We start from the raw sequence: 23,989 nt of genomic DNA, 5'->3' as shown, positions 1-23,989 counted from the left end.
TGCTGGAGAGGCTGTGGAGAAAGGGGAACCCTCCTACACTGCTGGTGGGAATGCAGTTTGGTGCAGCCACTATGGAAAACAGTGTGGAGATTCCTCAAAAGACTAGGAATAGACTTACCATATGACCCAGGAATCCCACTCCTGGGCTTGTATACAGAAGGAAATCTACTTCAGGATGACACCTGCACCCCAATGGTCATAGCAGCACTATTTACAATAGCCAAGACATGGAAACAGCCTAAATGTCCATCAACAGATGACTGGATAAAGCATTTGTGGTATATTTATACAATGGAATACTATTCAGCCATAAAAACCGACAACATAATGCCATTTGCAGCAACATGGATGCTCCTAGAGAATGTCATTCTAAGTGAAGTAAACCAGAAAGAGAAAGAAAAATACCATGTGAGATCGCTCATATGTGGAATCTAAAAAAAAAACACCAAAACATAAATACAAAACAGAAACAGACTCATAGACATAGAATACAAACTTACGGTTGCCAAGGGGGTGGGGGGTGGGAAGGGATAGATGGGGGTTTCAAAATGTAGAATAGATAAACAAGATTATACTGTATAGCACAGGGAAATAGATACAAGTTCTTATGGTAGCTCACAGAGAAAGGAATGTGACAGTGAATATATATATGCTCATGTATAACTGAAAATATTGTGCTCTACACTGGAATTTGACACAACATTGTAAAACGATTATAAATCAATAAAAAAAAACACTTGTGTACGAAAAGTCTTGTCTATAAAAGTTTATGGCAGCTTTTATCAGAATAGCCAGAAACTAGAAGTGACTCAGATGCCTATTAACAGACGGATAAAGAAACAAATTACCAGAGGATAATCCCATTCTCAGCAACGGAAGGATACAAACCAACGTGGATGAATCTCCAAAACATTTCCAAGAGGGAAGGAAGCCAGACAAAGAAAGAGAAAATAGCTGTTTTCCTCATTTATCTGAAGTTCTAGACAAGGAACTCGATAGAGTCAGAAAGCAGAGTGGTGGCTGCCTGTGGATGGGCTGGAAGGCAAAGGAATGCAAGAGAACTGTACCCGGTGATAGAAATGTTCTGATCTTGATGGATAGAGGTGCTGGACATGAGTAAGCACATTTCTCAGAACTCATCAAACAATTAACATGGGTGCCATGGTTATAATATGAAATACATCTGGTCTTTATCTGCAATTTCTGGAACAGAGCTCCTGATATCCTTGGAACTCCATTAGTGATAAGAGATAGGAGTGTCTTTGTATATCTGGTCTTTATCTACAGTTCCTGGCACAGAGCTCCTGAGACCCTTGGAACTTCCTAGTGATAGGACATAGGAGTGACTTTGTTATTCATAAGGAGCCCCTTTGGATCATCAGATAACTGGGGGAGGGGGAGAGGTGTGGGGGGAGTTTAGGTGGTTTCAGGTTGAGAGTTGGTTTCCAGTAAAACCAACCTTGTGATGAGAAGGTTAAACGGATCAGCCCCACCTGCCCCATCTTCCAGGAAGGGAGAGGAGCTGAAGGTTATGTTCATTCACCCACCTAATGATTTAATGACATGTGCCCACACAAAGAAACCTTGATTTTAAAAAAAGGAAAAGTGTTTTCCTTCCCTTGCCATGAGACAATTTGCTTGTGGCTCCTGATGGTTGCAGACCTGGTATTGCAATTCTCTGTTAACCCTAAAATGAACCCATTTTTTACTGAAAAGAATGAATCCTGAAATAAATCCATTTCTTGCTGGAATAAATGAGTGAAAGTTAGGGGAAGCTTCCCAGTTGCTGAGCATGTCAGTGAACTGGGAGGGTGGTGTCTTCCTGCTCCGCAGGGACAGAGGCACCTGTGCAGGTTCCTGAACAAAAACGTTTGTGTGCTGGACACAGAGTGAGGCCAAACAAACCAAACCATCGGAGTCTGGAGCAGAGAAAAGTTTACTGCGATTCTGAGCAAGGAGAATGGGTAGCTCATGCTCGAAAACCCCAAACTCTGCAATCGTTTTGGGGGGAGAAGTTTCTATAGGCAAAATTTGGGGTGGGGGCTGCCAGGTGTGTTTCTTCTGATTGGCTGGTGGGGAGATAACAGGGCTGTACTCCAGGAGCCTGTGCTCAGCCTGAAGTTGCCATCCTCCACGTGAGTGGGGGCCTTAGTTCCTGCAGAAGATCTCAGAGATACAGTTAGGTATGTTCCTTGTGGAGGAACCAGGACCCTGCCCAAGGCTGCACTGTTGTTTCCTGACTGCTCCTCCCTCTGTGTTCCCTTCCTGCCCTGGTGAAGCTGCCCCTGGGAACTCAGGGAAGGTCAAGGAGGCTGAAGGAAGCCTCTGTCCTACAAACAAGAAATGGAGGGCATGGAAAGGATCTGTACGAGGGAGGACCCCACGGGGTCCTGCTCTGCTGCATGCTCAGGACCCTTCCCTGTATGGCTGGTCATTTGTACCTTACATAGTGAATTATATGGATTGTGCTTCACTGAGTTCTGTGAGTCATTTTAGCAAGTTGTCAAGCCTGGGGCGGGGCAGGGCAGGGGGCGGAATGTCTTGATTTGTAGTCCACCGGACAGAAATGCAGAAAGCTTGGGGCCCCCATTTTCAGCTGGCATCTGAAGTTGGGGCAGTCTTATGGGACTGAGCCCTTAGCCTGGAGGATCTGAGCTAACTCCTACAGTTAGTGTCAGAATTGAATTGTAAGACATCCCACTAGTGTCAGGAAATTAGAGAACCGGCTAGTGCAGTGCCAGCTGCTGTCTGCCGAGGCCCTGCCTCCCCCACTCCTGGGCTCTCAGATGTCCACCTGCAATGCCTCAGAAAACAAAGTACACCCTTTCCTGCTGTGTGTTTGCCCTGGCAGAATTAACAGCCCTGGGAAACGGCTGGCCTCACAATGGCTCAGGCTGCCTTGTCTCAGCCCGTGTTTCCTCCTTATCGGAGTCATAAATCCCACTGTCTCTTCACAGACACTAACTCTCTTACCTCACTTATAGCCAGTGAAAGTCTGTTCCCCTATCCACCCTCGGTGCTCACACAGACACCTCTCATCTGTGTGGCCCACTGTTGCCTTTAGCAGCGTGTCTATGAAACTTCTTCTTTGTTTCTCAAACTTTTCTTTGTCTTTGGTAAATTCTTTTACCGCCCTCAGCACCGGCCAGCCATGTCCTCCAACAGCTAGTGTTGCAAAAACAGTACAGGTGCCTATTACTATATAAATTAATCCTCAATGAAGTTGATTGAAAAAGAAAAAAATCTACTGCCAAACAAAGGGTTTTCAAACTGTACCCTGAATTGAGTCCCCATAGGGGTCAAGGTCTCCACAACTATACTCAGAGCAGCTCTCCCTCGTCTGATTTTCACACTGCAGATCCTTCTGACCAAAGAGTTCCATGGCTTAAAGAATATGCATTAGAAAACCACTGGTTCCTCTGTAAAAGTCCACCGGGAATGATCCATTTGATTGGCTCCTACAGGTAAGGGAGAAAGAACTGGGTGTTCTCAGGGTCTAAATTTCTTCTGGCCAGGATTTTTTAAACCCAGGTGCACATCTTAATCATCTGAGGAGCTTCGAAAAATACTTTGTTGTCTGAACCCCACCCAGAATCTTCACAGTGGGTCAAAGATGCCATCGTGGTAATAAAAATTCAAGCCAAGTGGGGAACCATCAACAGGTGTCTTCCAGAGACACGCAGAACTCCCATTCTCCTACCTCAGTATTGCACAGAGCATCTCCAGATAGCACAGTGTGAAATAAAATTCCTATTTTATGGCAAGACAAGAAAAAATTTAAACACAAAAAATGTCTTCACAGCCCTTTGACCTTCTCTCCCCCAACTGTGCATTGTGTACCTGTGTCATGCATCGACCAAACCTCCCCCACTGGCAGGAACACCTGCTCAACCATAAAGAGCAACATTCTCCTAACATCAGCAAGACAGCTCCTTGGAAGATAACATCCCTTCTTGATCTTGTAAGTCACCCAACAGGATGACTCTTAGATCTGGATTAGGATGACGCTTAGATCTGGATTGTGTAAACTGTCAATAATTCATCATTTGATGTACAGCCCTGTGTCTCGAAAAACTTATAAACCTTGACTTCTAACTGGTGGGCCAGTTTTCAGAGTTTTCTGAGATTCTCTTCCCAGGTTATAATCCTCAAATTTGGCTCAAATAAAAATTTCCATTTCCTTCTCAGATTGACTGATTAGTTTTTCATCAACAACAGAAATCTTTGTGTAACTACTCTGAAACGCCATCAAGGTGCATTTCTAGTCGGTTTGACCTAACAGTATTTAAAGGTTTAAATTTCTATGAATCTAGTCAAAGCCTGGAGAAAGCTGTCTGTAGATACTACCTAAGGAGAAGTCCTCAGAGAAAAATAAAACCAGGTTGCATTTCTCTGCTTTATTTTTGCAGAATCTGAGGAGAAATTAGTCTGTGAGTGTGAAGCTTTTTAATATAAGCTTTATTTTCCTCCTTAGATAACTTTTGTTTCTTTCCAGGGGTTAGACAAAGAAAATAAATGTTTTTTATAATGAACCACAGAGAAAGGTGACCTGCTACAAAACAGGCAAACTAAAATTCATGTCCTGGGATTAAGGCATATTCACCTTATTAAGTCATCCCAAACAAGGGGCCAGAAGGAACCATCCTCTCAGCTACAAATACCGTGAGGGGCTGGCTGCTTCTGGTGCATCACTGGACAGCAGTTGACAGGTAAGCCCCAGAGGATTCTGGGTGCATCCTTCAGCATCAGTGGGTGGGGTGCACCTCAGGACAACCAGACTGGAAAAGGCAGACGACAATTTTTAGGGTTTTTTTCTTTATAACTTAAGGCTTAGTATCTGAAGCCACCAACCAATTTCTAGAGTGCTGTGGGCTGACAGTGGTTCAGATCCCTCTAGAACTGGGGCTGGCATCGGTAGCCACAGCAAGAAGGGAATGGAATTGCCCTCTGATGATTAACTAAGAAATCAGCCCACAACAGATCACAGCTGAGAAGGGCGGGTCACCTTCCTCCAGGGCCTGAATACCTTGACCATGACGTGGAGTCTAAAGACAGACTATGTGGACCAGAGGACTCCAGGGAAGAAGGCGCTCTTAGGACAAGGCCCACACTGCCCTCCGCCCGGCCAGGCACTGTCCCAGGGGCATGGCTGTGGTCAAGGACAGAGCGGAAAGGCTTTGCTGGGGAGGCTGGTCCTGGCCTTGCAGTGGGACATACATAGATCTCAGTCCCCACATGGCCATTTCCAAGTTTTGTGACCTCACACGAGTACTGAACGCCCTCTTGCCTCAGTTTCTTTATCCTTAAAATGGGCACCATGTCTACCTCACCGGGTTACTGTAGGGATCACGTAGAGCCCTTAATACAGAGCCTGACTCACAATGGGCACCCAATAAATGCTAGTGGATAAAAATACTGTGAAACACAATAATCAGCAGCCTAATTTTAATTCTAAACTGTAAGTTTGCTTCATGTGAGTCAGTGAGAGGAGGCATTCCACTCCTGAGCTGACAAGATGCATCTGTTGGACTTGAATGAGTTCCCCCCACGTGCTTCCCCACCCCCCACACCCCCTCCATCCAAGCTACTCCCACCCTCCTGGCTGAGCCCTGTCCGGTTTGAATATTCCACCCCTGGAAGCATTACTGCATCTTTAAACAACCTCCAGATCTCTAGTTCTGGAAGACAACTGACCTACGGATGTGAAATTCAAAGAGTCGGATGGGTTTTAATAGCTTTTAACAATGCACAATATTTTGCCCAAAATTAATTATCTTGGATGAAAGCATTTTAAATGATACACTAATTGACTGACCAATTCACGTGGAGGGTGTTTGTTTGTTTTTCTCTGTCCAGTGGACAAATACCTAACCCCCGCTTTCTGATCCCAACAGTACCCTCACCTGTAGGTACCACGGGAGCTCCCAGGACAGCAACACTGTATCAAGAAGCTTCTCTTTCATCACCACCTAGTGGTCCTTCTTTATTATTACACCTCACTAGGGTCACCTTGCATTCACCAGCCGTGCACAGCTTGGACACTTATACACTGTTTTTTAAAGAAAATATTTTAAAACATTCTTCAAGGAATTTTGTAGGCAATTCATTCCATTCCCTTTCTACATCTTTCACATTTGATCTAGAAAACTCAGTGACAACCACAACCCCCCCCTTAACTCATATCTCAGATCCTTGAACCAAAGGAAGATTTCAATCCAAAAAAAAATACAAGAAAACCCCTGGGGGGAGGTGGGGGGAGTGGAGAACAGATGAGGAGAAGAAAGCATTTACTGTTCGGTCATTAGAAAAATGTGCTCCGTTTTTTGTGTACTTGCTTTCCAAATTAAAAAAGAAACTGTTACTTTGAATGTTCCATCTGTAGACTAATAAATCAACTCTCTAGCCTTCTATTGGCTTCAGGTCATCACATAATTACTCCATGTCGCTGGCCTTTTCTTTTTTGCAGAAGGATTTTGTTTATTTTCACTTGGGTTTTTCTTTTGAGTTATTCTTTTGTACATATTTATAATGCTGTTTAGTTTTTAGAAGCTTCCTGTATTGATAAAGCATGCAGCTTTTTTTAACTCTCTTTTTTTTTTTAAGGAAATGTAATGGTTCATTTCGTGAAGAGGCGAGGTCTCAAATAGTATTGTCAGAAATGTCTCTTTTCCTCACTTGCCTTCTTTTTCACTGTGTGGTTTTCACTTTTTCCCCCCTTGATGGAAGCACTGGGGATCGAACCCAGGACCTCGTGTACACCAGGCATGCGCTCTACCACTGAGCTACACCCCCCACCCTAAACTATCTTTCGACATCACACAGTCCATATTTGTCACTGGGCCACTGGACCCACTAGTCACTGGTGGTTGGCGTGACAGGTGAGACCAAATCTCGAAGAGAAGTGATACTAGTCATATAGTATTATTGATATAAGCGATTTTTGCATTTTAATAATAACTTCAAGAAAATAAAATGTGGGTAAATAAAAATGCTCTCCTAGAACATTACTGACTATAGAAAGGCAACATAGGGAAAAGTTCAATTTAAATAAGTGACCTGGTTTGTTATTTTTGCTTATTAGCACAAATACTTATTTTCATTTAAAAACAGGAGAAATAGGAGGAAAATTGGCACCTCACTAAATAAACTGTCTCCATCCCAACAGCAACCACTTAGGGCCTACCTGAGTGTGGAGTTTCTATAAAACCGTGCACGTTTTTCAGACAGGACATAATTTAACTCAGTGAACTACAAAAGAGACATTAATTTTCAGCTATATGAATTTCCATTTCACTGCAGTCTCTCACCCTATTTTTAACAAAGGGAGAATTGTTTCCAAAGTTGTCTACTTCAATGATTTGGAACAAAATAATCTTAATTCTCTTTTAAATGCCTCTTTTTGTTACCAGGGTAACAGGAAAAGAGCTGTTTGTTCCAGAGTTCCCGTGATCCACACGACTTCTGCTACCATGGATGGCATTTCCAACCGCCACAAACATGCTTAGCTGCAAAATCAATAGGCAGTTTACATCCATCAAGTCATCACACTGTACTCCTAAAACTAATACAATAATACAATGTTCTGTGTCAGTTACATTTCAATAAAACCAAAAAAAATTTTTAATCAATAGGCAGATTCAGGAGGAGGAAAAGTTTATGGCCACTCCAAGTTGACGGCCATAATTGTCCTGAAATAGGAAAACAGACAGGAGAAGGGCCCCTCTGACAGTACAAATGCGATGTTTGCAGCAGGAGAAATATGCTAGGTAGCACTTACGCAGAGAGGGGAGAGGTGTCAGCAAAATCTTACAAGAAAGACAAAATAGCTCTCATACACTGAGGTGGGGCAAGGTGAGCAGAGAAATGCTTCAAATCTACCTGGTGAACAAGTCACGGGGCTGGACCAGCTGTTGGTGAACAGACACTCTGCACCGGGAGGCAAAATTATAGCCACAAGCTTTGCACATCACAGCCATGGCTGCAAATCAGTCAAGGGCAAGAGATGCAGAAGCAGCCACTCCTGTCGGCAGAGAAGCGTGCAAAGGATGCCGGGTTGCAAATTTATTCGTCCACACCATTATCCCTACACACGGTGGACAGTAATGGCTACCCGTGAACAAGGCTTCGGAGATAACACGCACAGCAGAGTGACTAACACAAAACATGACATCATAAGACAATGAGTGTCATTTGGACCAAAGAATCAGCACCACAAAAAACATCCATCCCAGTGGAGACAGAAAAGCTCTACCGAGAATTCAAACTTGGCAACAGACAGAGTTCCGGCTACACAGAGACTATAAATGAAGAAACATGCTCCTTGATGTTGTGCTGTGTGCCAGAAACTGACACACTGTAACTGATTGTACTGCAATAAAAAATAAATTAATTTTAAAAAAGATAATAGGTAAAACCATTTACCCAAAAAAAGAAAAAAAGAAAAAAAGAAATATGCTCCTCGAGACAAGATATTTGCTATTAATTTTTATTTGTATGATTGATCTCTGGAAAGCTAATTCTGAGAAAGGAAGCATAGATACATACAAGGAAACACTTCGGTCATTTTACAAAGTTCTCTATTTTGAGATCATTTTTAGAGGGTATTAGCAAGGTCTATTCATGCAGAGCAAAAAAAAAGAAAAGAAATTAATCAAAGGCCACATGTCAGGCCCATGAAGGGATGCGTGTGACATCTGCACATCTAATTCCATGCTGATATGATTAAGTAGACACATGGGTGTACATCTAACCGTGTCAGATCATACAATTTCTCAGCGAACCCCGGGTGGGCTGAGGGAGTGGGGGTAGCTTCCAGCCAAAGTATTTTGTGGAGTTCGGTTTCTGGGGAGACAGTTGAAATGGTGCTTCGTGGCTTGGATTTCCTAAAAGAAAGGGGAAAGATTAGGGAGAAGATGGTGCAAGACCGACAGAAAGTTTACCACAAACTTAATTGTTTAACTTGCAACCAAGGGAAGCACTGCCTCTTGTTCTAGAAACCACTACTCATCAGGCATAAAGAAAGGAAACTCAGCTTTTCTCGGAGAAAACCAGACCAGGTTTCTATCTTTTCTCTGTACCAACACATCATCAAACACCAAAAGGAAGCAGACATCTCCAAACACAGTTTCCCCACTGCGTTTCCATGGAAAATGGAGAGGCTGGGTATATAGCTTAGCCCTGGAGGAGGAGATTTAAACGGTCCGCGGCTGGACTAGAGGACAGTGTTAAGCAGCAGCTTTACAGAAGACGGAAATCATCTCATATTATACACTGTTTCTCCTGGGACGTTCATTTAGCATCAATTAAAGACACAGGACACAAGAAATCTTTCCTAGTTCCATTCATTGCCACGTTCTCCCGAAAACCATCTTTTCAAATAAAATGCCTGGTATATCTGTGAGCTCTGGGGCGGGTGTGCCTTTGGAAGAGGAGTGTCTTGCCCCATTGACTGCATGACTGCACCACCAGGTTGCATTTCCAAGGAGGATATTGAATCTCTCCACAGGGTCAGGTGGGACTTAGGGAGGTACCGGAGTCACGCCTTCACTGTCAGACATGTCGACTTCCCAACAGACTATTAGGGACTAAATTCCAAACCAGAAACCATCAGAGAAACAGGCAAAATGTGCTGGTCATAACTGTACTTGCCTTTCAAAAAAAAAAATTCAGCCTGGCCACGTGAAGGATTCTCTCTCAATGTGCCATTTCACATTCAGTTCTTTTTTTCTAATTACCACATTAAAACTGCCTGATTTTAAACGAACGTTACAAGCAGAGTGAATAGAAATGGGTTTATGGGGGAGGGTATAGCTCAGTGGTAGAGAGAGTGCTCAGCATGCACAAGGTCCTGGGTTCAGTCCCCAGTCCCTCCATTTAAAAATAAATAAACAAATAAACCTAATTACCTCACGCCACCCCCCAAAAAAGTAAATTTATAATTAGTAAGAAGAAGAAGAAGAAAAACATATTTTTAAAAATGTATTTAAACAGTATTTGCTGTTTGGGCTTTTCTTTTGGGGAATAATGATGAATATCAATATATTTTCCTTTCTCATCTCTCTTCAGACAGAATTTCTAAAGATAAATGTGTCTTTTTTCTTTTGTCAAAACTGGGTCCCTTATTAGGGAGGCTAATAAGACTGAAAACAGACTTCTCCCTGGTAACCACAGAAGAAAACTAAAAATAAACAGATGGGATCACTTCCAAAGTGACAATCACTTGGCCCTAAAGTAAAGGTCTCTGTGTCCAGAACAGGAGAGAAACCAGTGGAAGAAGATCAAGTGATGGGCTAGCCTGGCTTTGCGATCTGAACAAAGGAGTGATGAATCCTCAGTGGTCCAAGAACAAATTGAGATGGCTACTCTCACCAGCTCCAAGGTTTCCTAAAAACACATTCACCATTTTTTACATTAATGCTTATGTACGTAAGCCTAAGGAGATGAAGAGGAGAGGTTCACACTATTCAGATCGCTCCTTGGTACTCAGAGCAGCGCTATTTGTTAGCTGATATTTAAGAAACTCGAAGGTTTCTTTTTCCTTCTCCAGCTGAGTCTTTTTGTCCATCCTTCCCTAGAAAGGCTCTGAGTTTGACCACAGACCTTAACTGAAGACCCACTGTGTGCCCGGTGTTTACTCCCTCATGCTCTCCTTCCTGCCCCAAAATCTGTCTTACGTGTTTCAGTGGAGGCAGAATATGGACAATAAGGAGACTAAAAAAAGTTGTATTTTATTTTAAATTTTAAAAAGAACTGTCAGCTTCACTGCCCTAGAGAACAAATAAATGGCTGCCCTCAGATCTGGTTGTAAGGTCAAATAATGTTAATAATAACGTAACGTTTTATTGGCTAAGTGTCGGCTAGAACCAGATGTTTTTACAGCACGTAGTGATCTTTAGGTGTTTTGTTGTGTAGCGTCTTATCTGCTTGGTCCATGATATTTGAGCACTTCCCCTGTGTCCTCAGTCTCCTCTATCATTACGTTATTGATATGTTTATGTGACACTCACCAGACTGTTGAGAACGCCGTCATTCTTTTTCACGGTCGGTAGGAGTTTAAAATTACAAGGTGGTAAGCAGGCTTGCCAAAGATACCTACAGTGACTGCACCATGTTCCAAAGTGTTCCTACCTGAGTGCTCTGGCGAATACTGAATAAATGAAAATGTAGTATCAAGCCCTTATCACTGAATCTCTAGCAGCAGTATTTTTTTCATGAACAGGCAGCTTCGCGGGGTTTTAGGTTATAATTTATTGCCACCATTATGAACATCAGCTGTCACTCCCCTGTAGATATGCAAGTGTTCTGGTCAGTAAAGGAATCCACGTGATCGGACGCGGACAACAGGACATTTCCTGTGCTTTCACTTAAACAAAGAGGAAGAGGCGGGGACAAGTGCAAAACAAACCCTACTCATCTCAAAGTTAGGCTTTTTTAAAGGAATCATATGAACCACTGCGCCCTAGAAACGGGCTTCCCCAGCCTTGCAGCCCCAGAAGGCGCAGCCCAGGGCCTCGGGGAGCCAGACCAAGAGGCTGAGCTGGACTCCACTCCTATCCCCAGGTGGAATGTGGTCCAGAGGAGACTGTGACACACAAGTCCTCACCCCCAGAACCACGCGGCTACCTGGAAAGTCAGGCACACAAAGCACGAGGAGGCCTAAGAATCTTCTTCCTCTTCTTCTTCTTCTCCGGGCTCCTCTTCCTCCCCCTTGTCAGCCTCCTCTTCCTCTGCCTCCCCTTCTGCTCCCTCCTCTGTTACTTCTTCCGTCTCATTCTGACAAAAATTACGTTGTTATTGAGAAGAGTCAGGGTCAACAGATACAGTGAGGAAACGAGCGTAAAAGACCAGATTAGAGTAGAGGTCCTCCTGCACCCCCCACCGGGCACACGTACACACCTGACACACACACCGCACACACCCATACACACACAACACACACACACAACACACACAACACTTATACACCCAACAAGCATACAACACACCAAACACACACACACAACACACACCCATACACACACAACACATAACACACACACACACACACACAAAGACATCATCTTCCCAAATACAGACCCCACAATTTGGGATGGTTCTGCAGAACAATGCATTACTTCTGATGAGTTTCACGATTTCACTTAAGCATACAGTCTTTACTCATATTAACAGACTAGTCTCATCAAATGACCTTTAAAAATTCAGAAGGCAGATGGGAGAATAAAATACAAAAAGAATCTCAGCAAATAGAATTTTGTCAAAAAAGATGAGGCTTTTAAATGTTTTAAGCTGGTTATAGTTTGTTATAACCAGCTAATTTCTTGAAGCCAAAGCTTTCAGCAACCAACACATATAATCTGAATTACTTCCAAATGAATAGTATGTTTGTCCTACTATTATATATAAAAATGGGATTTTTAAAAATGGAAGCTTGCCTAGCAAGAGAGAAACTGAAGAATTATTATTGAAGAGCTGTAACTTATAATGAAAAATCATGGACAATGAAATAATAGAATTGCCTCAATTGTGACTCCCTTTTCTTTCAGAATAAAAAAATTTTAATAAAAAAATAGTAAAACAGCTAAGCTATCAGCACATACTGTTCCCCTTCAGACTGTTGTCAGTGTATGTACATACACACATTACACAGCTATCGTTGACACAGGGTCTATCTAGAATTTTTATTTTTATGTTTTGTGTCACTCATTTCCAATTAAAAGTTCTTCACTGACAAAAGCAAAAAAGAATCATGGTATAGAATAGGCTAAAAATAGTTTTTAGGTCTAAGAACAGGGACTACTTTGATAGAAATAACATTAAAAATAATGAAGCAATCTATATTTAACCATCCCCCCCAAAATATAGATCAATTACATGAACAAAAGTAGATTACAAAAGTGTACTCATCAAGGTTTGATAAATGTGTGTGTGTGCATGTGTGGGTGTGTAGCTAGTGGTTATCTCTGGGAAATGCATTTATAAGCCATTTTTATTTTTTTCTTTTATCTGTATTTTCTAAGTTGTCTGTAAAGATCATGAATTATTTGCAATTTCAAAAATCAACACCAAGTTTGAGGAGGGAGTTTCTCTTGACATCTGAGACCCTTTCTAATGTTGATGACCCGGCCCTGAAATACCCAGACAACACACGTGACTTTGGGTCAATATTCTCCATATCTTTGCATTCTCGATTTTCATTTAGCTCTCCAATGAGCAATTTTAAAGTGATTAATCCAAAAATGTTCAAAGACAATACTCTTAAAACTCTTGACTACAATGCAAGTAGCTCCGATGTAGCTAACGTGAGAGGATGAAGTAAGAGTAGGGAGAATTTGAGAACGTCACTTGGGACCTGCCCCCAGAATCCACCAACACTCTCTGAACTGTCTACACATTGTCATGATTCTGTCCCTGTTAAAGTTTAAAGTTACAACTCCCCAGTGTCCAGCTAATAAAGCGCAGATTCAACAGGCAAGCAGCCGGGTAAGCATCTCAATCATGCCTCACTGTGACAGGTAGCACCTCTTCCACGTTGTCAGCCATCCGAGAACAGCGTGCTGACCTGGTGGTCATGCTCAACTAATGAAAATTATCCTAAAGGTCCTTATCAAGGACTCCTCACCCAGTGCCTGCTAGGGAGCAAAACTCCCTATTTTTCTGCCCACTCCCCTTTGATAAATTAGCCTCCAACTCATTTTATCTCTCTCTTCTCAGCAGCTAGAGGAGGACGTTCTGGGAGCACAGGTTGCACCAGCTTCTCTATATCACGAAGCACAAGGAGAATGAGGCCAAAGCTGCAATTCTCTCACTTAAAAGCTGGTTTTTGTTACGCACAACCGTGGAGTTTGCTACTGTACCTGTTCCGTGGCTGTCTCTCCCTCTTCTTCCTTAGGTCCATAAATAGAAATTAAAGAAAAAAATAGAAGTTCATGTAAGTTTTAAGTTGAATTTAAAAATTCAGAAAACTATTATGGTTTCCAAAGGGGAAGGGAGGAAGGGATAAATTAGGAGTTTAGGATTGACATGTACAACACTACCCTACATAAAACACATAAACAAGGACCTGCTGTACAGCACAGGGAACTATGCTGAATAGCTTTTAATAAGCTATGATGGAAAAGAATCTGAAAAAGAATAAATGTATATATACATATATATATAAATTAATCACTTTGCTGTACACCCAAAACATTGCAAATCAACTATACTTCATTAAAAATAATTTTAATAAATAAATAAATAAAACTTAAGTGAACTATAATAAAATGCATGCTTCATCAAAATTAAAGATATTAGTTTATTGAGAAAATATATAAATAGCAAACATATGATAACTCAGCAATGCCTACTTATTTCGTGCATTTTGGAATCTCACAAGATTTAGGACATATTTTCATCACTTTTATTCCTGATAAAATACAATTCATTAGTAATACTGCTTAATTACATGTTTAATTCTGCCTCTATATCCAAAGCATATTGCAGAACTATAGAGCTATCTGGGGAAATTCAGGCCACATACGTAAGCAGTTAGACAATTTGAATAAAATTGTCTTTTCTGCCTTTGTGTCCTTCTAAGTATGCCTTTGCTTCAGTTTTGAACCAATTAATAAAAGCAGATCAAAAACTTCCTCCATCAGAACAAAATGGGAACATTCCTGAACCTGTAGTATTAACACTGATTTCTGGTTAAAGAAAGAAACTTTAAGGTAAGAAAGGGTGAGGCCATCCCAGGCTCAAACAGGTCTCTGCACTGGCAACACACTGGGATTTCTGTTTTCCCCGGGATCAAAGTAGTAGAACCAGGTGATATCTCCTGAAATTGCAAGGAAGTAAGAACCTCTCCATCCCTCCCCAAAACGGCCCTCTAAGAAGCCTCTCTGGAGCCACAGGACTACAATTGCTTTAATTCAGTGGAGAGCAGTCCCTAAAAATCCCTAAGGCCTTACAACGCAGGCAGTGAGCTCACGGAATTTTAGACTGGGGGAGTTGAAAGCAATCTTATATTCACTTACACCCTCTTACTTAGTCCCTTCTTCGTACAAATGAGGACGCCAAGATCACAGAGTTTAAGTAATCTGTGAACAATCAGAGAACAAGTATGTCACAGACCCAGGAAACATTTTGAGACTCCTGGTTCCTAGTTTAGTATCCTTCCTACTCTACCACGCTGCCTCTGAGATGAGTAACAGAAAAGGCAGAATCATGGAAGGCAAGTGATGGAGGACCCACCACACTGCCACCTCGCCTGGCCCAGCCTCACGGTCTTGGAGTTCTGGAGTAATATTCTCAGATTTCTGATTCTGGCAAGGAAAGTACCAAATGTAAGGGGGGAGGGTATGGCTCAGGGGTAGAGTGCATGCTCAGCATGCCTGAGGTCGTGAGTTCAATCCCCAGAACCTCCATTAAAAAAATAATAATAACAATAAATAAATAAATGAACCTAATTACCCCACACCACCCCGCCAAAAATAGAAAAGACAAAATGTGAAAACCTGATCCAGCTGGCCCAGGTTGAGTCAGCCCAAGAGGTTTCTCAGCACTGGGATCTCCAGACAAATTCCGGCAACACCAAATTTTAATGTTAAAATAATATCCAGGAAAAGAGGGTCCTGCTCTTGCTGCAAATTCAGGTGTTGGTTGATTACACCTCTTTATAATCGCCTAATTCTGCTCACACCTTGACCTTCGTCTGCCATGACCTCCATCTTCCCTTCCAGGGGTTACACCACCTCAGGTCTTCCTTATCTCCAGCCTGTTCTCCACACTGTAGCCAGAGATATCATTCTAAGACACAACCCACCTTTGCCTTATCAAGATGATATCCATAAACCTTAGGCTGGCTGAAAGGCCGTCATGATCTGGCCCCCACTCACCCCTTCAGGCTCATCATTCTTTATTTCAGCCAACAAGTCACATGCAACTTCCTCCACACTTTCCAGGACACCTTCCAGGACACTACTTAAAATAATATTTTCAAGGAAGACTTTCCTGACCCAGAAGGCTTTATTGGCTCTCAAAATCAACATTTACTTATCTGTCTCCCTAACTAGTCTGTATGCTCCTTGGGGCACAAAGTGTGTCTTCATTTATTTTTGGATCTCCAGGACCCCGCCACTGTCTAGAATCGAGGTACAAGCTCAATGAATGGGTTAAGGGACTGGATAAATAAACATATAAAGTCTGCCATTAACTCTTTGGATCTCAAACAACATTAATTTTCCTATCCATGTGAGATCAAATTAAAATTCATGATATGCAACGCAGAATTATCAGCTGTGCAGAGTTTTACATGTTTCTAAATCCAATTATTTTTATTAATCGTGTACAGCTGAAACAAATGAATTAACAAGAAGCACATTATTAAAAATGGATCCTTAGAGCTAGGTTGGAGGGCAGCAGGGGGCCTTACTTATAAGTGCTAGTCTCAACTTTTTACAGGTTAGTTAGCAGAAATTACCAACAGAACTAGGACTTTTATTAATATCTGAATATACCTTAATTTCTTGAAAGAGACATTTGAGAAAGTAACTGCTCACAGAATTCATAGAACTACTTACGTTCAAAAAATCAAATAAGCTTTGAAGAATCTTAGATATGACCATCACCAGCTCTACCAGAGTAGAAGGTCTCTGGGAGTTGGATTTGGTCATTTTCATTTCTCCATCCCCAGTCCCTGGACTTCCCGGCACAGGGCAGCACCCAGTCAGTCAATAAAACGTTGAATGAAGGTATTTATGCCACTCCTGCCTGAAATCTTTCTTAGGAGGAGGTGGGATATACTAATTAGATAAAAACTTAAACGTCCAACCTTAGCTCACAGCGTTGTAAACTATCAGAATTAGGCAGATTCTTAAAAGTCATCTAGATATAATGCCTGAATTGATTTTTATGGTTAGCAAATTATTATGTGGGCAAAAGGTTATGTTTAAGATCATTATAATCACGTGGTCCATTAAGCCAAGCTTTTGCAAGGTCTTAGAACAGGATGTGAACCATTCACTTGATGAAGCTACAACTCAAAATCATTTTACCTTGTTGTGCTTCAAAGAAAGCTAGTCAGAGGAAGCCTCTGGAGTGGGAAGCCTTAGAACCTCACCAGTGCTATTTCTGTTGGGAACCTGGCCAGGGAGGCCGGCTGCTGACGTGGCACACAGCCAGGACCAAGGACAGGTGTCGGCCGTGGTGAGTGTCAGGCAGTGGCTGGTGTGAAAGGAAGGGGAGGGCCAGCCCAGAGTGACCGGAGGAGGGCAGCCGATCTCAGGGAGGCTGGAAATTGAGGACAAGAGCAGGGTTCTCTCCATCTGCAGGCACCACACGGATGCAACCCTAGACTCACTAGCTGGTTGAGGACCTAAACCAACGCCCACTTCCCAGTTAAGCAACCATCCTCAAGACCGATTTTGGAGGAAGCCAAGTGAAGTGATGTACGGACCAAAATCATGGAGTCAGTCAAGCCAAGGTCTTAAAAGATTTTGAAGAGGACCACTGAGTTGGAAAGAATGCAACTTTAAAACCTTTGACCTTGCTGAAAACCAGACACAATGATGAATAAGCTGCATCTTTTATGTGTCCAGAGTTTCCTAAAGTTCTCACGACACCCCCCGTCTGCAATTCCTTTCTCAGGGTGTGCCCAGATGCCAAGGTCACCTTCCACTTTCCTCCTTTACTTTTCTAGTACTGTTCACAAGCCACTCTTCATCCTCCCTGGGTCATCAGGGGAGGGGACTGTTAAGTCCTACAGGTAAGATCTTCCTAGGCAGAAATTAATGGTCTTTTCAGTGTTCACCATCTTGCCTCCCAAATGCTGCCCCAACCTGTCAACAAGTAGGTAATATACATCTTAGCATCTTGTGGTTAAGAACCCCAGAAGCTTGGGTTGGTGGACAGGGAAATCCATGTCATTAAAGGAGACCATGGTTTCTGTCTCCATTTCTCATTTTTTTAATCAATGTGATATTCTTCTATAAACATTTTTCCCCATTAAAATAGCACCCTCTGAGTGTCTACAAGTGTGTGCTGGGTGAACATGGGCAATAGTTGAGATCAGAGATGAACATGACTCAGACACTCACTTAGCAGTTCTATCACTCGGCTTAACACCGCCAGCCGCTGGAGGGAGCTGTCAGCACTGCACCCTTGAAAATGGTTCTTAACCCACAAACGCAAGGCTTGAAAAAATGGCCAGCTCTGAAGAAGGTCTGTATGTCTACCTAACAGAGATATTCCTGGTTTCCGTCTCCTACTGTGTCATTTGAGAGTCACCGCGGGGGACGCCAGGGAAAGGGCACACAGGACTCGGCACTGTGTCCCTGAGAGCGTGTAGCTATTTCAGGATAAAAGGCTAAAACGCTTTCGCATTCCTCATCAGGAATGGTGGGCTGAATCAGGCTGCGAGCTCTCACTTTGCTCTCCCTACTACAGAAAACTGGAGAGAGAAGAGAGCCACTGTCCCTCCCACACGCCAAGAAGACAGCCATGTGCCTGCTCTGGTTCCCCGTCCCTAGGGAAGAAGTGATAGGCCTTGCGTTTCAAAACCCTGGGCTCAGAGAGGCGATGAAGCTCGATGCTCCCTGGAAGGAAGAGCTTGGTGCTGAGATGGGTGCAGCCAGGTGGAAGAGAGAAGCGGGCAGAAGGTGGTGGGTGTCCCAGGAGTGACGCCCGATACAGAGGCTGAGTCAGGGACCACTGGGGCATCTGGGGAGCACCTGGGCACTCTGCCCCAGGGAGCAGCCGAATGCGGTCAGAGGGCTGGTGCCCAGCCAGGGCAGAGGGCCTGACCCACACGGAGACACCAGCTCTCAGCAGCGGCAATGAGCAGCGTAAACCACATCCCAGCGTGACCACCACAAAGAACCAGAGCCCTCGCCCCGTCCCGCCACCACTGAGAAGCCAGGATGACTCTGAAGCCCTAGGGAGGACTGAGTCTCCCAAACACCTCGCCGGGATTGAATTTCCTGCCAGCCCGGGGAGGGGGGGGGGCGGCAGGCAGGAATCTCATCACGTCCAGAGGAATCACTGACGCCGACATTCCATGCACATGAGTCTCTGGAACCAAATCTCAGCGCACAAATATCATGGGCTGTTGCCTCCCTCACAGCGTGCTGGTCAGAGAAGGGAGCACGGGGAGCTGCTGTGTAAAGACAGTGGTGGGGGAGGGGATGTACAGCTCAGGCGCAGAGCACACGCTTAGCATGCACGAGGTCCTGGGTTCAATTCCCCATGTCGCCATGAAATAAATAAACACATAAACCTAATTACTTCCCAATAAATACATACATACATACATGCATACACATAAGAACCTAATTACCTCCCCCCAAAAATAAACAAATACACAATGGGCAGGGAGGAGCAGAAGGTAAGAAGCCATGAAATCTTCTCCAGATGGTTTCAACAGAGCAGTTTTTATCTAAAAGCCTTGGGTTTATCTGGGCAGTAATTATCCAGAAAAGCCTACTAAGATGTGACTGGTACTTTAAAAACCCATGTTAGGAAGGTCGAACACGGTGCTTGAGTTGCCCTATCTGTTCATCATAAATGAGCCCACGGAAGCCCGGGTGCGCAGCGGGGAAGGTGTGAGGACGAATGACCAGGCCGGCCTTCCTACCTTAACCCTGAAAAACAATCCGAAACCAGAAACGCCAACAGAAGGTTCTCGAAGCACAGAAACACAAGGAGTATTCTAAATATCAGGTCGTTTCTGCCTCCTTTTTAAATTTCAATCATGTTTTCTATGTAGTCAGTCCCAAAGCTGATCATGTGATGATGTCGTTTTTCATGTTCACTGACAGATCATGGTCTTTTTTTCTTTCTTATTTAACTGAATTACAGTAAGTCAAAGAGTATGACTTGTCAGATGGGAAGAAGTCAAAATCTATCTTCCCGCAGAGCAACTATTATTAAAGAATGGGTCACTGATGTTAATACTCTGTGCATCCAGAATAAGAATGTCTCCTATTTAGTTACTTCTTCATCACAGCCAGTGCAAAAATAACAAAACGATTTTTTAAATTTCTACAGGAGTCACAAGATTATAATTTACTTTATAAAGGGCTCACAATTTTTTTAAAAAATATTAACAAAGAGAATCGCCAGGCTGGATGGCTTTTCACATCATCAAATTAACCAGCCCAGTGGCTGAGCCTCTGAAGCAAATCCCAGTCTTGCTGTGGGAGGCAGGGTCTGACTATAAACACGCTACCTTCCTCTTGGTCTCCCAGGCAAAAGGGATTGGGGTGTAATGTGTTTTATCTTTGTCTCTCTGTCTTATAAGGAGTAAACTAAATTTCAATGCATAAATCAATAATGCTGTAAGAGTGCATTAGGCAATTCATGAAAAGTTCAAATTATAAAAACATGGATTTATTTAAATTATAAGATAAGTAAACTGTATGTCATTTTAAATTTATTATCTCTGAATTATACAGGCTGCCATGAAACTCTACCTAACTTCTAGGTCAAGGTTGAAGATCTTGTGTTTCTTCAAAGCAGAAACTTCAAAGATTCTTAAATTATCAATATTCTGAAATAGCAGTGTTCAAATATGAGGGAATTTACTGCCCTGGTTCCTCTCAAATTTAAATTTCTTAGGATAAAGACAAACTGATGACAACCCGCTTTTTCCAAAGCGGGGTCGTCAGTCTTGGCCCCTTTCCTAACTACATTCCTTCTCCTAGGAACAAGGGTCCAGTCATTTTAAAAGCTGTCCATGCCTCTCCTGGAAACAATAAATAGGTATTAATGCAAACGATCAGGGTTTGGTAAACAGCCTTTGCTACACTGGACCAAGGCAGAAGCGCACTGAAATGCCCCAAGGGGCAGCTCAGTCAGATGCTGGCAACCCCACCCTATTCAGGCTCCCTGGATGCCAAGGTCTCCACCTTGCCTGGGTTCCCAGCCACAGCTCCAGAATTCCTTGAATGAGCAGCCTATCTGATCCCCCGCTACCTTAGCGTGGTGCTTCTAGCAACGTAGTCTCCCCCTGGCCCTTTGTCCTGCAGCCCCTGAGCTGGAATCCCTTTAGAAGTAGGTCACAGGCCCTGCTTCCGCCAGGACCTGCCCTTCCCCTGACTGGATGTGAGCTGGCATGGGCTTCCGCCCCCACAGCCCCGGTCTTGGCCTCAGCTCCTGTTGGCTCCCCACAAAGCCTCCTGGTGGATATACTCTGGGAGTCCGTCACGGCCCATAACCAAACCGTAAGATCTCTTGTTTTAGAAAGAACATGAACCCAACCTAATCTGAACAACACAACGACCAGTTGTTGGAGCCTGTGCGGCCTGTCCCTCCAGGCCTGGGTCCAGGCTCCTTCCTTGGTCTTCCTTTAAGCCGTCTACCTACCTCCCACATGGCAATTAGCATGCTGAGTGAAAATTACCTGCTTCTTTCAGACTGCACCCTCAGGTCCCTACTTTCACACTCACTGTTGTGTGCCCAGAAGGACTGCCGACACCTGGCAGGAGCTCCAGAAGCACTTGTGGAACTGAACTGAAGCCAGTGAAAACAGCAAACACTCACATCCTTTTCCTGAGATCCGGCGAGGTCGCCCGCATCTTCATTCTCCTCTTTTTCTGCCCCGTGCTCTCCACTCTCTTCAGTCTTCTCCGTTCCCTGGTCAGAAAGGAAATGGTGTCACCAACCTTGGATAAGCTTCCAGGTAAACACCAGACCACGTGTGCTGTGGTTTTCTGACTTAGACACACAGCATGTAAATGAAGCAAACATGGACCTCTACCTATGAATCACAGCCACCTGAGGAGAGGGTCGCCAACTTCGACGTTGCTGATTGGATCTGTCGGTTCAGTCAACAGAGCCAACTCCCGTGTATGCAGGGTAAGACAGACCCTAACAGGAAGTTCATTCACCCATTTAAGGCTTATGAAGACAATGCCAAAGGGTTCCATACTTAGGCAGTATTGGTTTTCTATTGCTTACGTGGAAAGGGGCTTTATAATTTTAAAGACTGAAAGAGATAGATGATAGAAAGGATAGATAGATAGATAGATAGATAGATAGATAGATAAATAGATACGTAGGTAGATAGATAGGCAGGCAGGCAGTCAGATAGATAGACAGACAGACAGATAGATGGAGGAGGTAGATGGACAACTAGACAGGGAAAGATTAGAATCTTTAGAAGGATTCTAGAAAGATTAGAAAGATTACGTTCTGAGGAAGTAGGTCTTTGGGAAGATGGTTCGAGACACGACTCTCACCTCTGCAGCGCTCTGTGCCTCTCCGGCCACGTCACCGTTGGGAAGGGAAGACGCCTCCTCGGGCGATTTTGTCACCTGCATCATATAAATTAAGACTGGTTGAGAATTTTCTTGAGGATAATAGCTTGTGTCCCAACATTGCTTAATCATTCAAAGTATGTTTGTCTTCACCCTGCACTTTATTTTTACCACACCACCAAAACCGAAGTTGGTAGGGCAGTCATTACTGCTCACACCTTAGAGACAAGAAAATAAAGGCAAAAAAGCGTCACACTGCAAGTTAGGGGCAGGGCTGGCATACACTTTCTACTTTATGTTTTCTTGACTTATCCAGTGGCTCCCAGTCTTTTAAAATAGTAGGTTATTTTTCTCATCATAAGGAAAAAACTTGTAACCATGTAAGGTGATGAATGCTAACTAAACTTATTGTGGTGATCATTTTGCAATAAATATATACCAAATCATTATGCTGTACCCCTTAAACTAATACAATGTTACATTTTAATTATACCTTAGTAAAACTGGGGTGGGGGATTATTTTTATTACAAAGGCCCTTCAAGCTCCTGGAAATAATTTGAGCCATATACACTCCCTCCAGCCCCAGGCTCCTACAGTACTTACTATCAGAATTTTTATATGTACCTAACTCTATTGTAATACAGACATGGAGGCTATTTTTGTTTTATTTTTGTGGTTTTTTAAAAATAGAAATGGGAACACACTATGGACAGCTTAATTTTTTAGCTTGATATCTCATGGACATTTGTCCAGATTCATTCATGTGGTTCTAACTCATCCTTTTTAACATCTCCTTCATATTAAATATATAATCATTTATTCAAATATTTCCCGATTGACGGTTATTCAGAACGTTCCCACGTCTGTGCCTCTACCAACAACACTATAAGAAACTGAATAAAATTGTGGGGAAGATTAGATTTCCTTCTAAAAATAGAAATTGCCACAATTCACAACCCCACGGGACAAGGTGCCTGTCCCCGTCCCCTTTGTCCTCGTCACCAGTGAAGACAATTGCTCGCTTTAATCTTTGCCAACCTGTTGGGGAGAAAATGGAATTTCATTTTTGTCTTAATTTACATTTTCCTCTTTACTGAAAAGGAAGGGCATATTTTTCATGAGTTTTAGCTACTTACATTTCCTGTTCAGATAAATGCCTTCACGTGTTTTGCCCGTTTTTATGGGTTGTTTGTCTTCTACTGTGACTATACAGAGGTTCTTTATATAATAGAAATATTAGGCCTTTACCAGGTCACAAATTTTTTTCCAGGCTATGATTTTTTTACAGATTGTGTGATTTTTTTGTTTTGTAGCCTTTTATATACAAATTTAGCTAACTTTTATTCTCTGAAATGTAGTTTTATTATTTTATATTAGTTATTAACATCTACAGATTTAACCCACCTGGAATCTAATTTTGTATATAATGTTAAGTAGGGCTCTGTTTTTTTCCAGATAGATGACGAATTGTGCCTGTACTATTTATATGCCATCATTTTCCATGGACATATTTATCAGTTCCCATGTAAATATATAGCTTTTATCACAGTAGTTTTTAACATGAATTTTAATATCCAGAAAAGCAAGTTGCTACACAAAGTCTCCTTTTTCAAAAAATGTTTGGCTCTCCTCAGGCATTCACTATTCCAATACATTTTAAGATCACTTTTTCTAGTGTCAAAAATATTTTAATAGGCTTTTCATTGAAGTAGTAGTAAATGTATTTATTACTTTAGAAATGTTTCGCTTCTTATTGTCA

The 23,989-nt window shown here is 42.7% G+C and overlaps 1 protein-coding gene and 1 non-coding gene across 2 annotated transcripts in view; both read right to left on the bottom strand.

Annotated features, from left to right (window-relative positions):
* Positions 1–6,720: 6,720 nt before the first annotated feature.
* On the bottom strand, positions 6,721–6,792 carry TRNAT-GGU (transfer RNA threonine (anticodon GGU)). Its single transcript has one exon. It is a non-coding gene; the product is annotated as a tRNA-Thr (tRNA).
* A 1,702-nt stretch (positions 6,793–8,494) lies between these two features.
* The window catches only part of SH3BGR (SH3 domain binding glutamate rich protein), a 42,523-nt gene continuing 27,028 nt past the window's right edge, over positions 8,495–23,989 (bottom strand). Inside the window, exons 4-8 of the mRNA XM_031684943.2 lie at positions 22,212–22,286; positions 21,514–21,606; positions 13,854–13,883; positions 11,623–11,772; positions 8,495–8,882 (exon numbers count right to left, since the gene is read on the bottom strand). Of these exons, the coding sequence (XP_031540803.2) occupies positions 11,656–11,772; positions 13,854–13,883; positions 21,514–21,606; positions 22,212–22,286 (315 nt within the window). The 3' untranslated portion in view covers positions 8,495–8,882; positions 11,623–11,655. The remainder of the gene's footprint in view (positions 8,883–11,622; positions 11,773–13,853; positions 13,884–21,513; positions 21,607–22,211; positions 22,287–23,989) is intronic.

The sequence above is a fragment of the Vicugna pacos genome, chromosome 1 (assembly GCF_048564905.1).
Source record: "Vicugna pacos chromosome 1, VicPac4, whole genome shotgun sequence".
NCBI lineage: Eukaryota > Metazoa > Chordata > Mammalia > Artiodactyla > Camelidae > Vicugna > Vicugna pacos.
The sequence above is the reverse complement of the archived record's forward strand: the minus strand, read 5'-3'. Positions and strand labels throughout refer to the sequence as shown.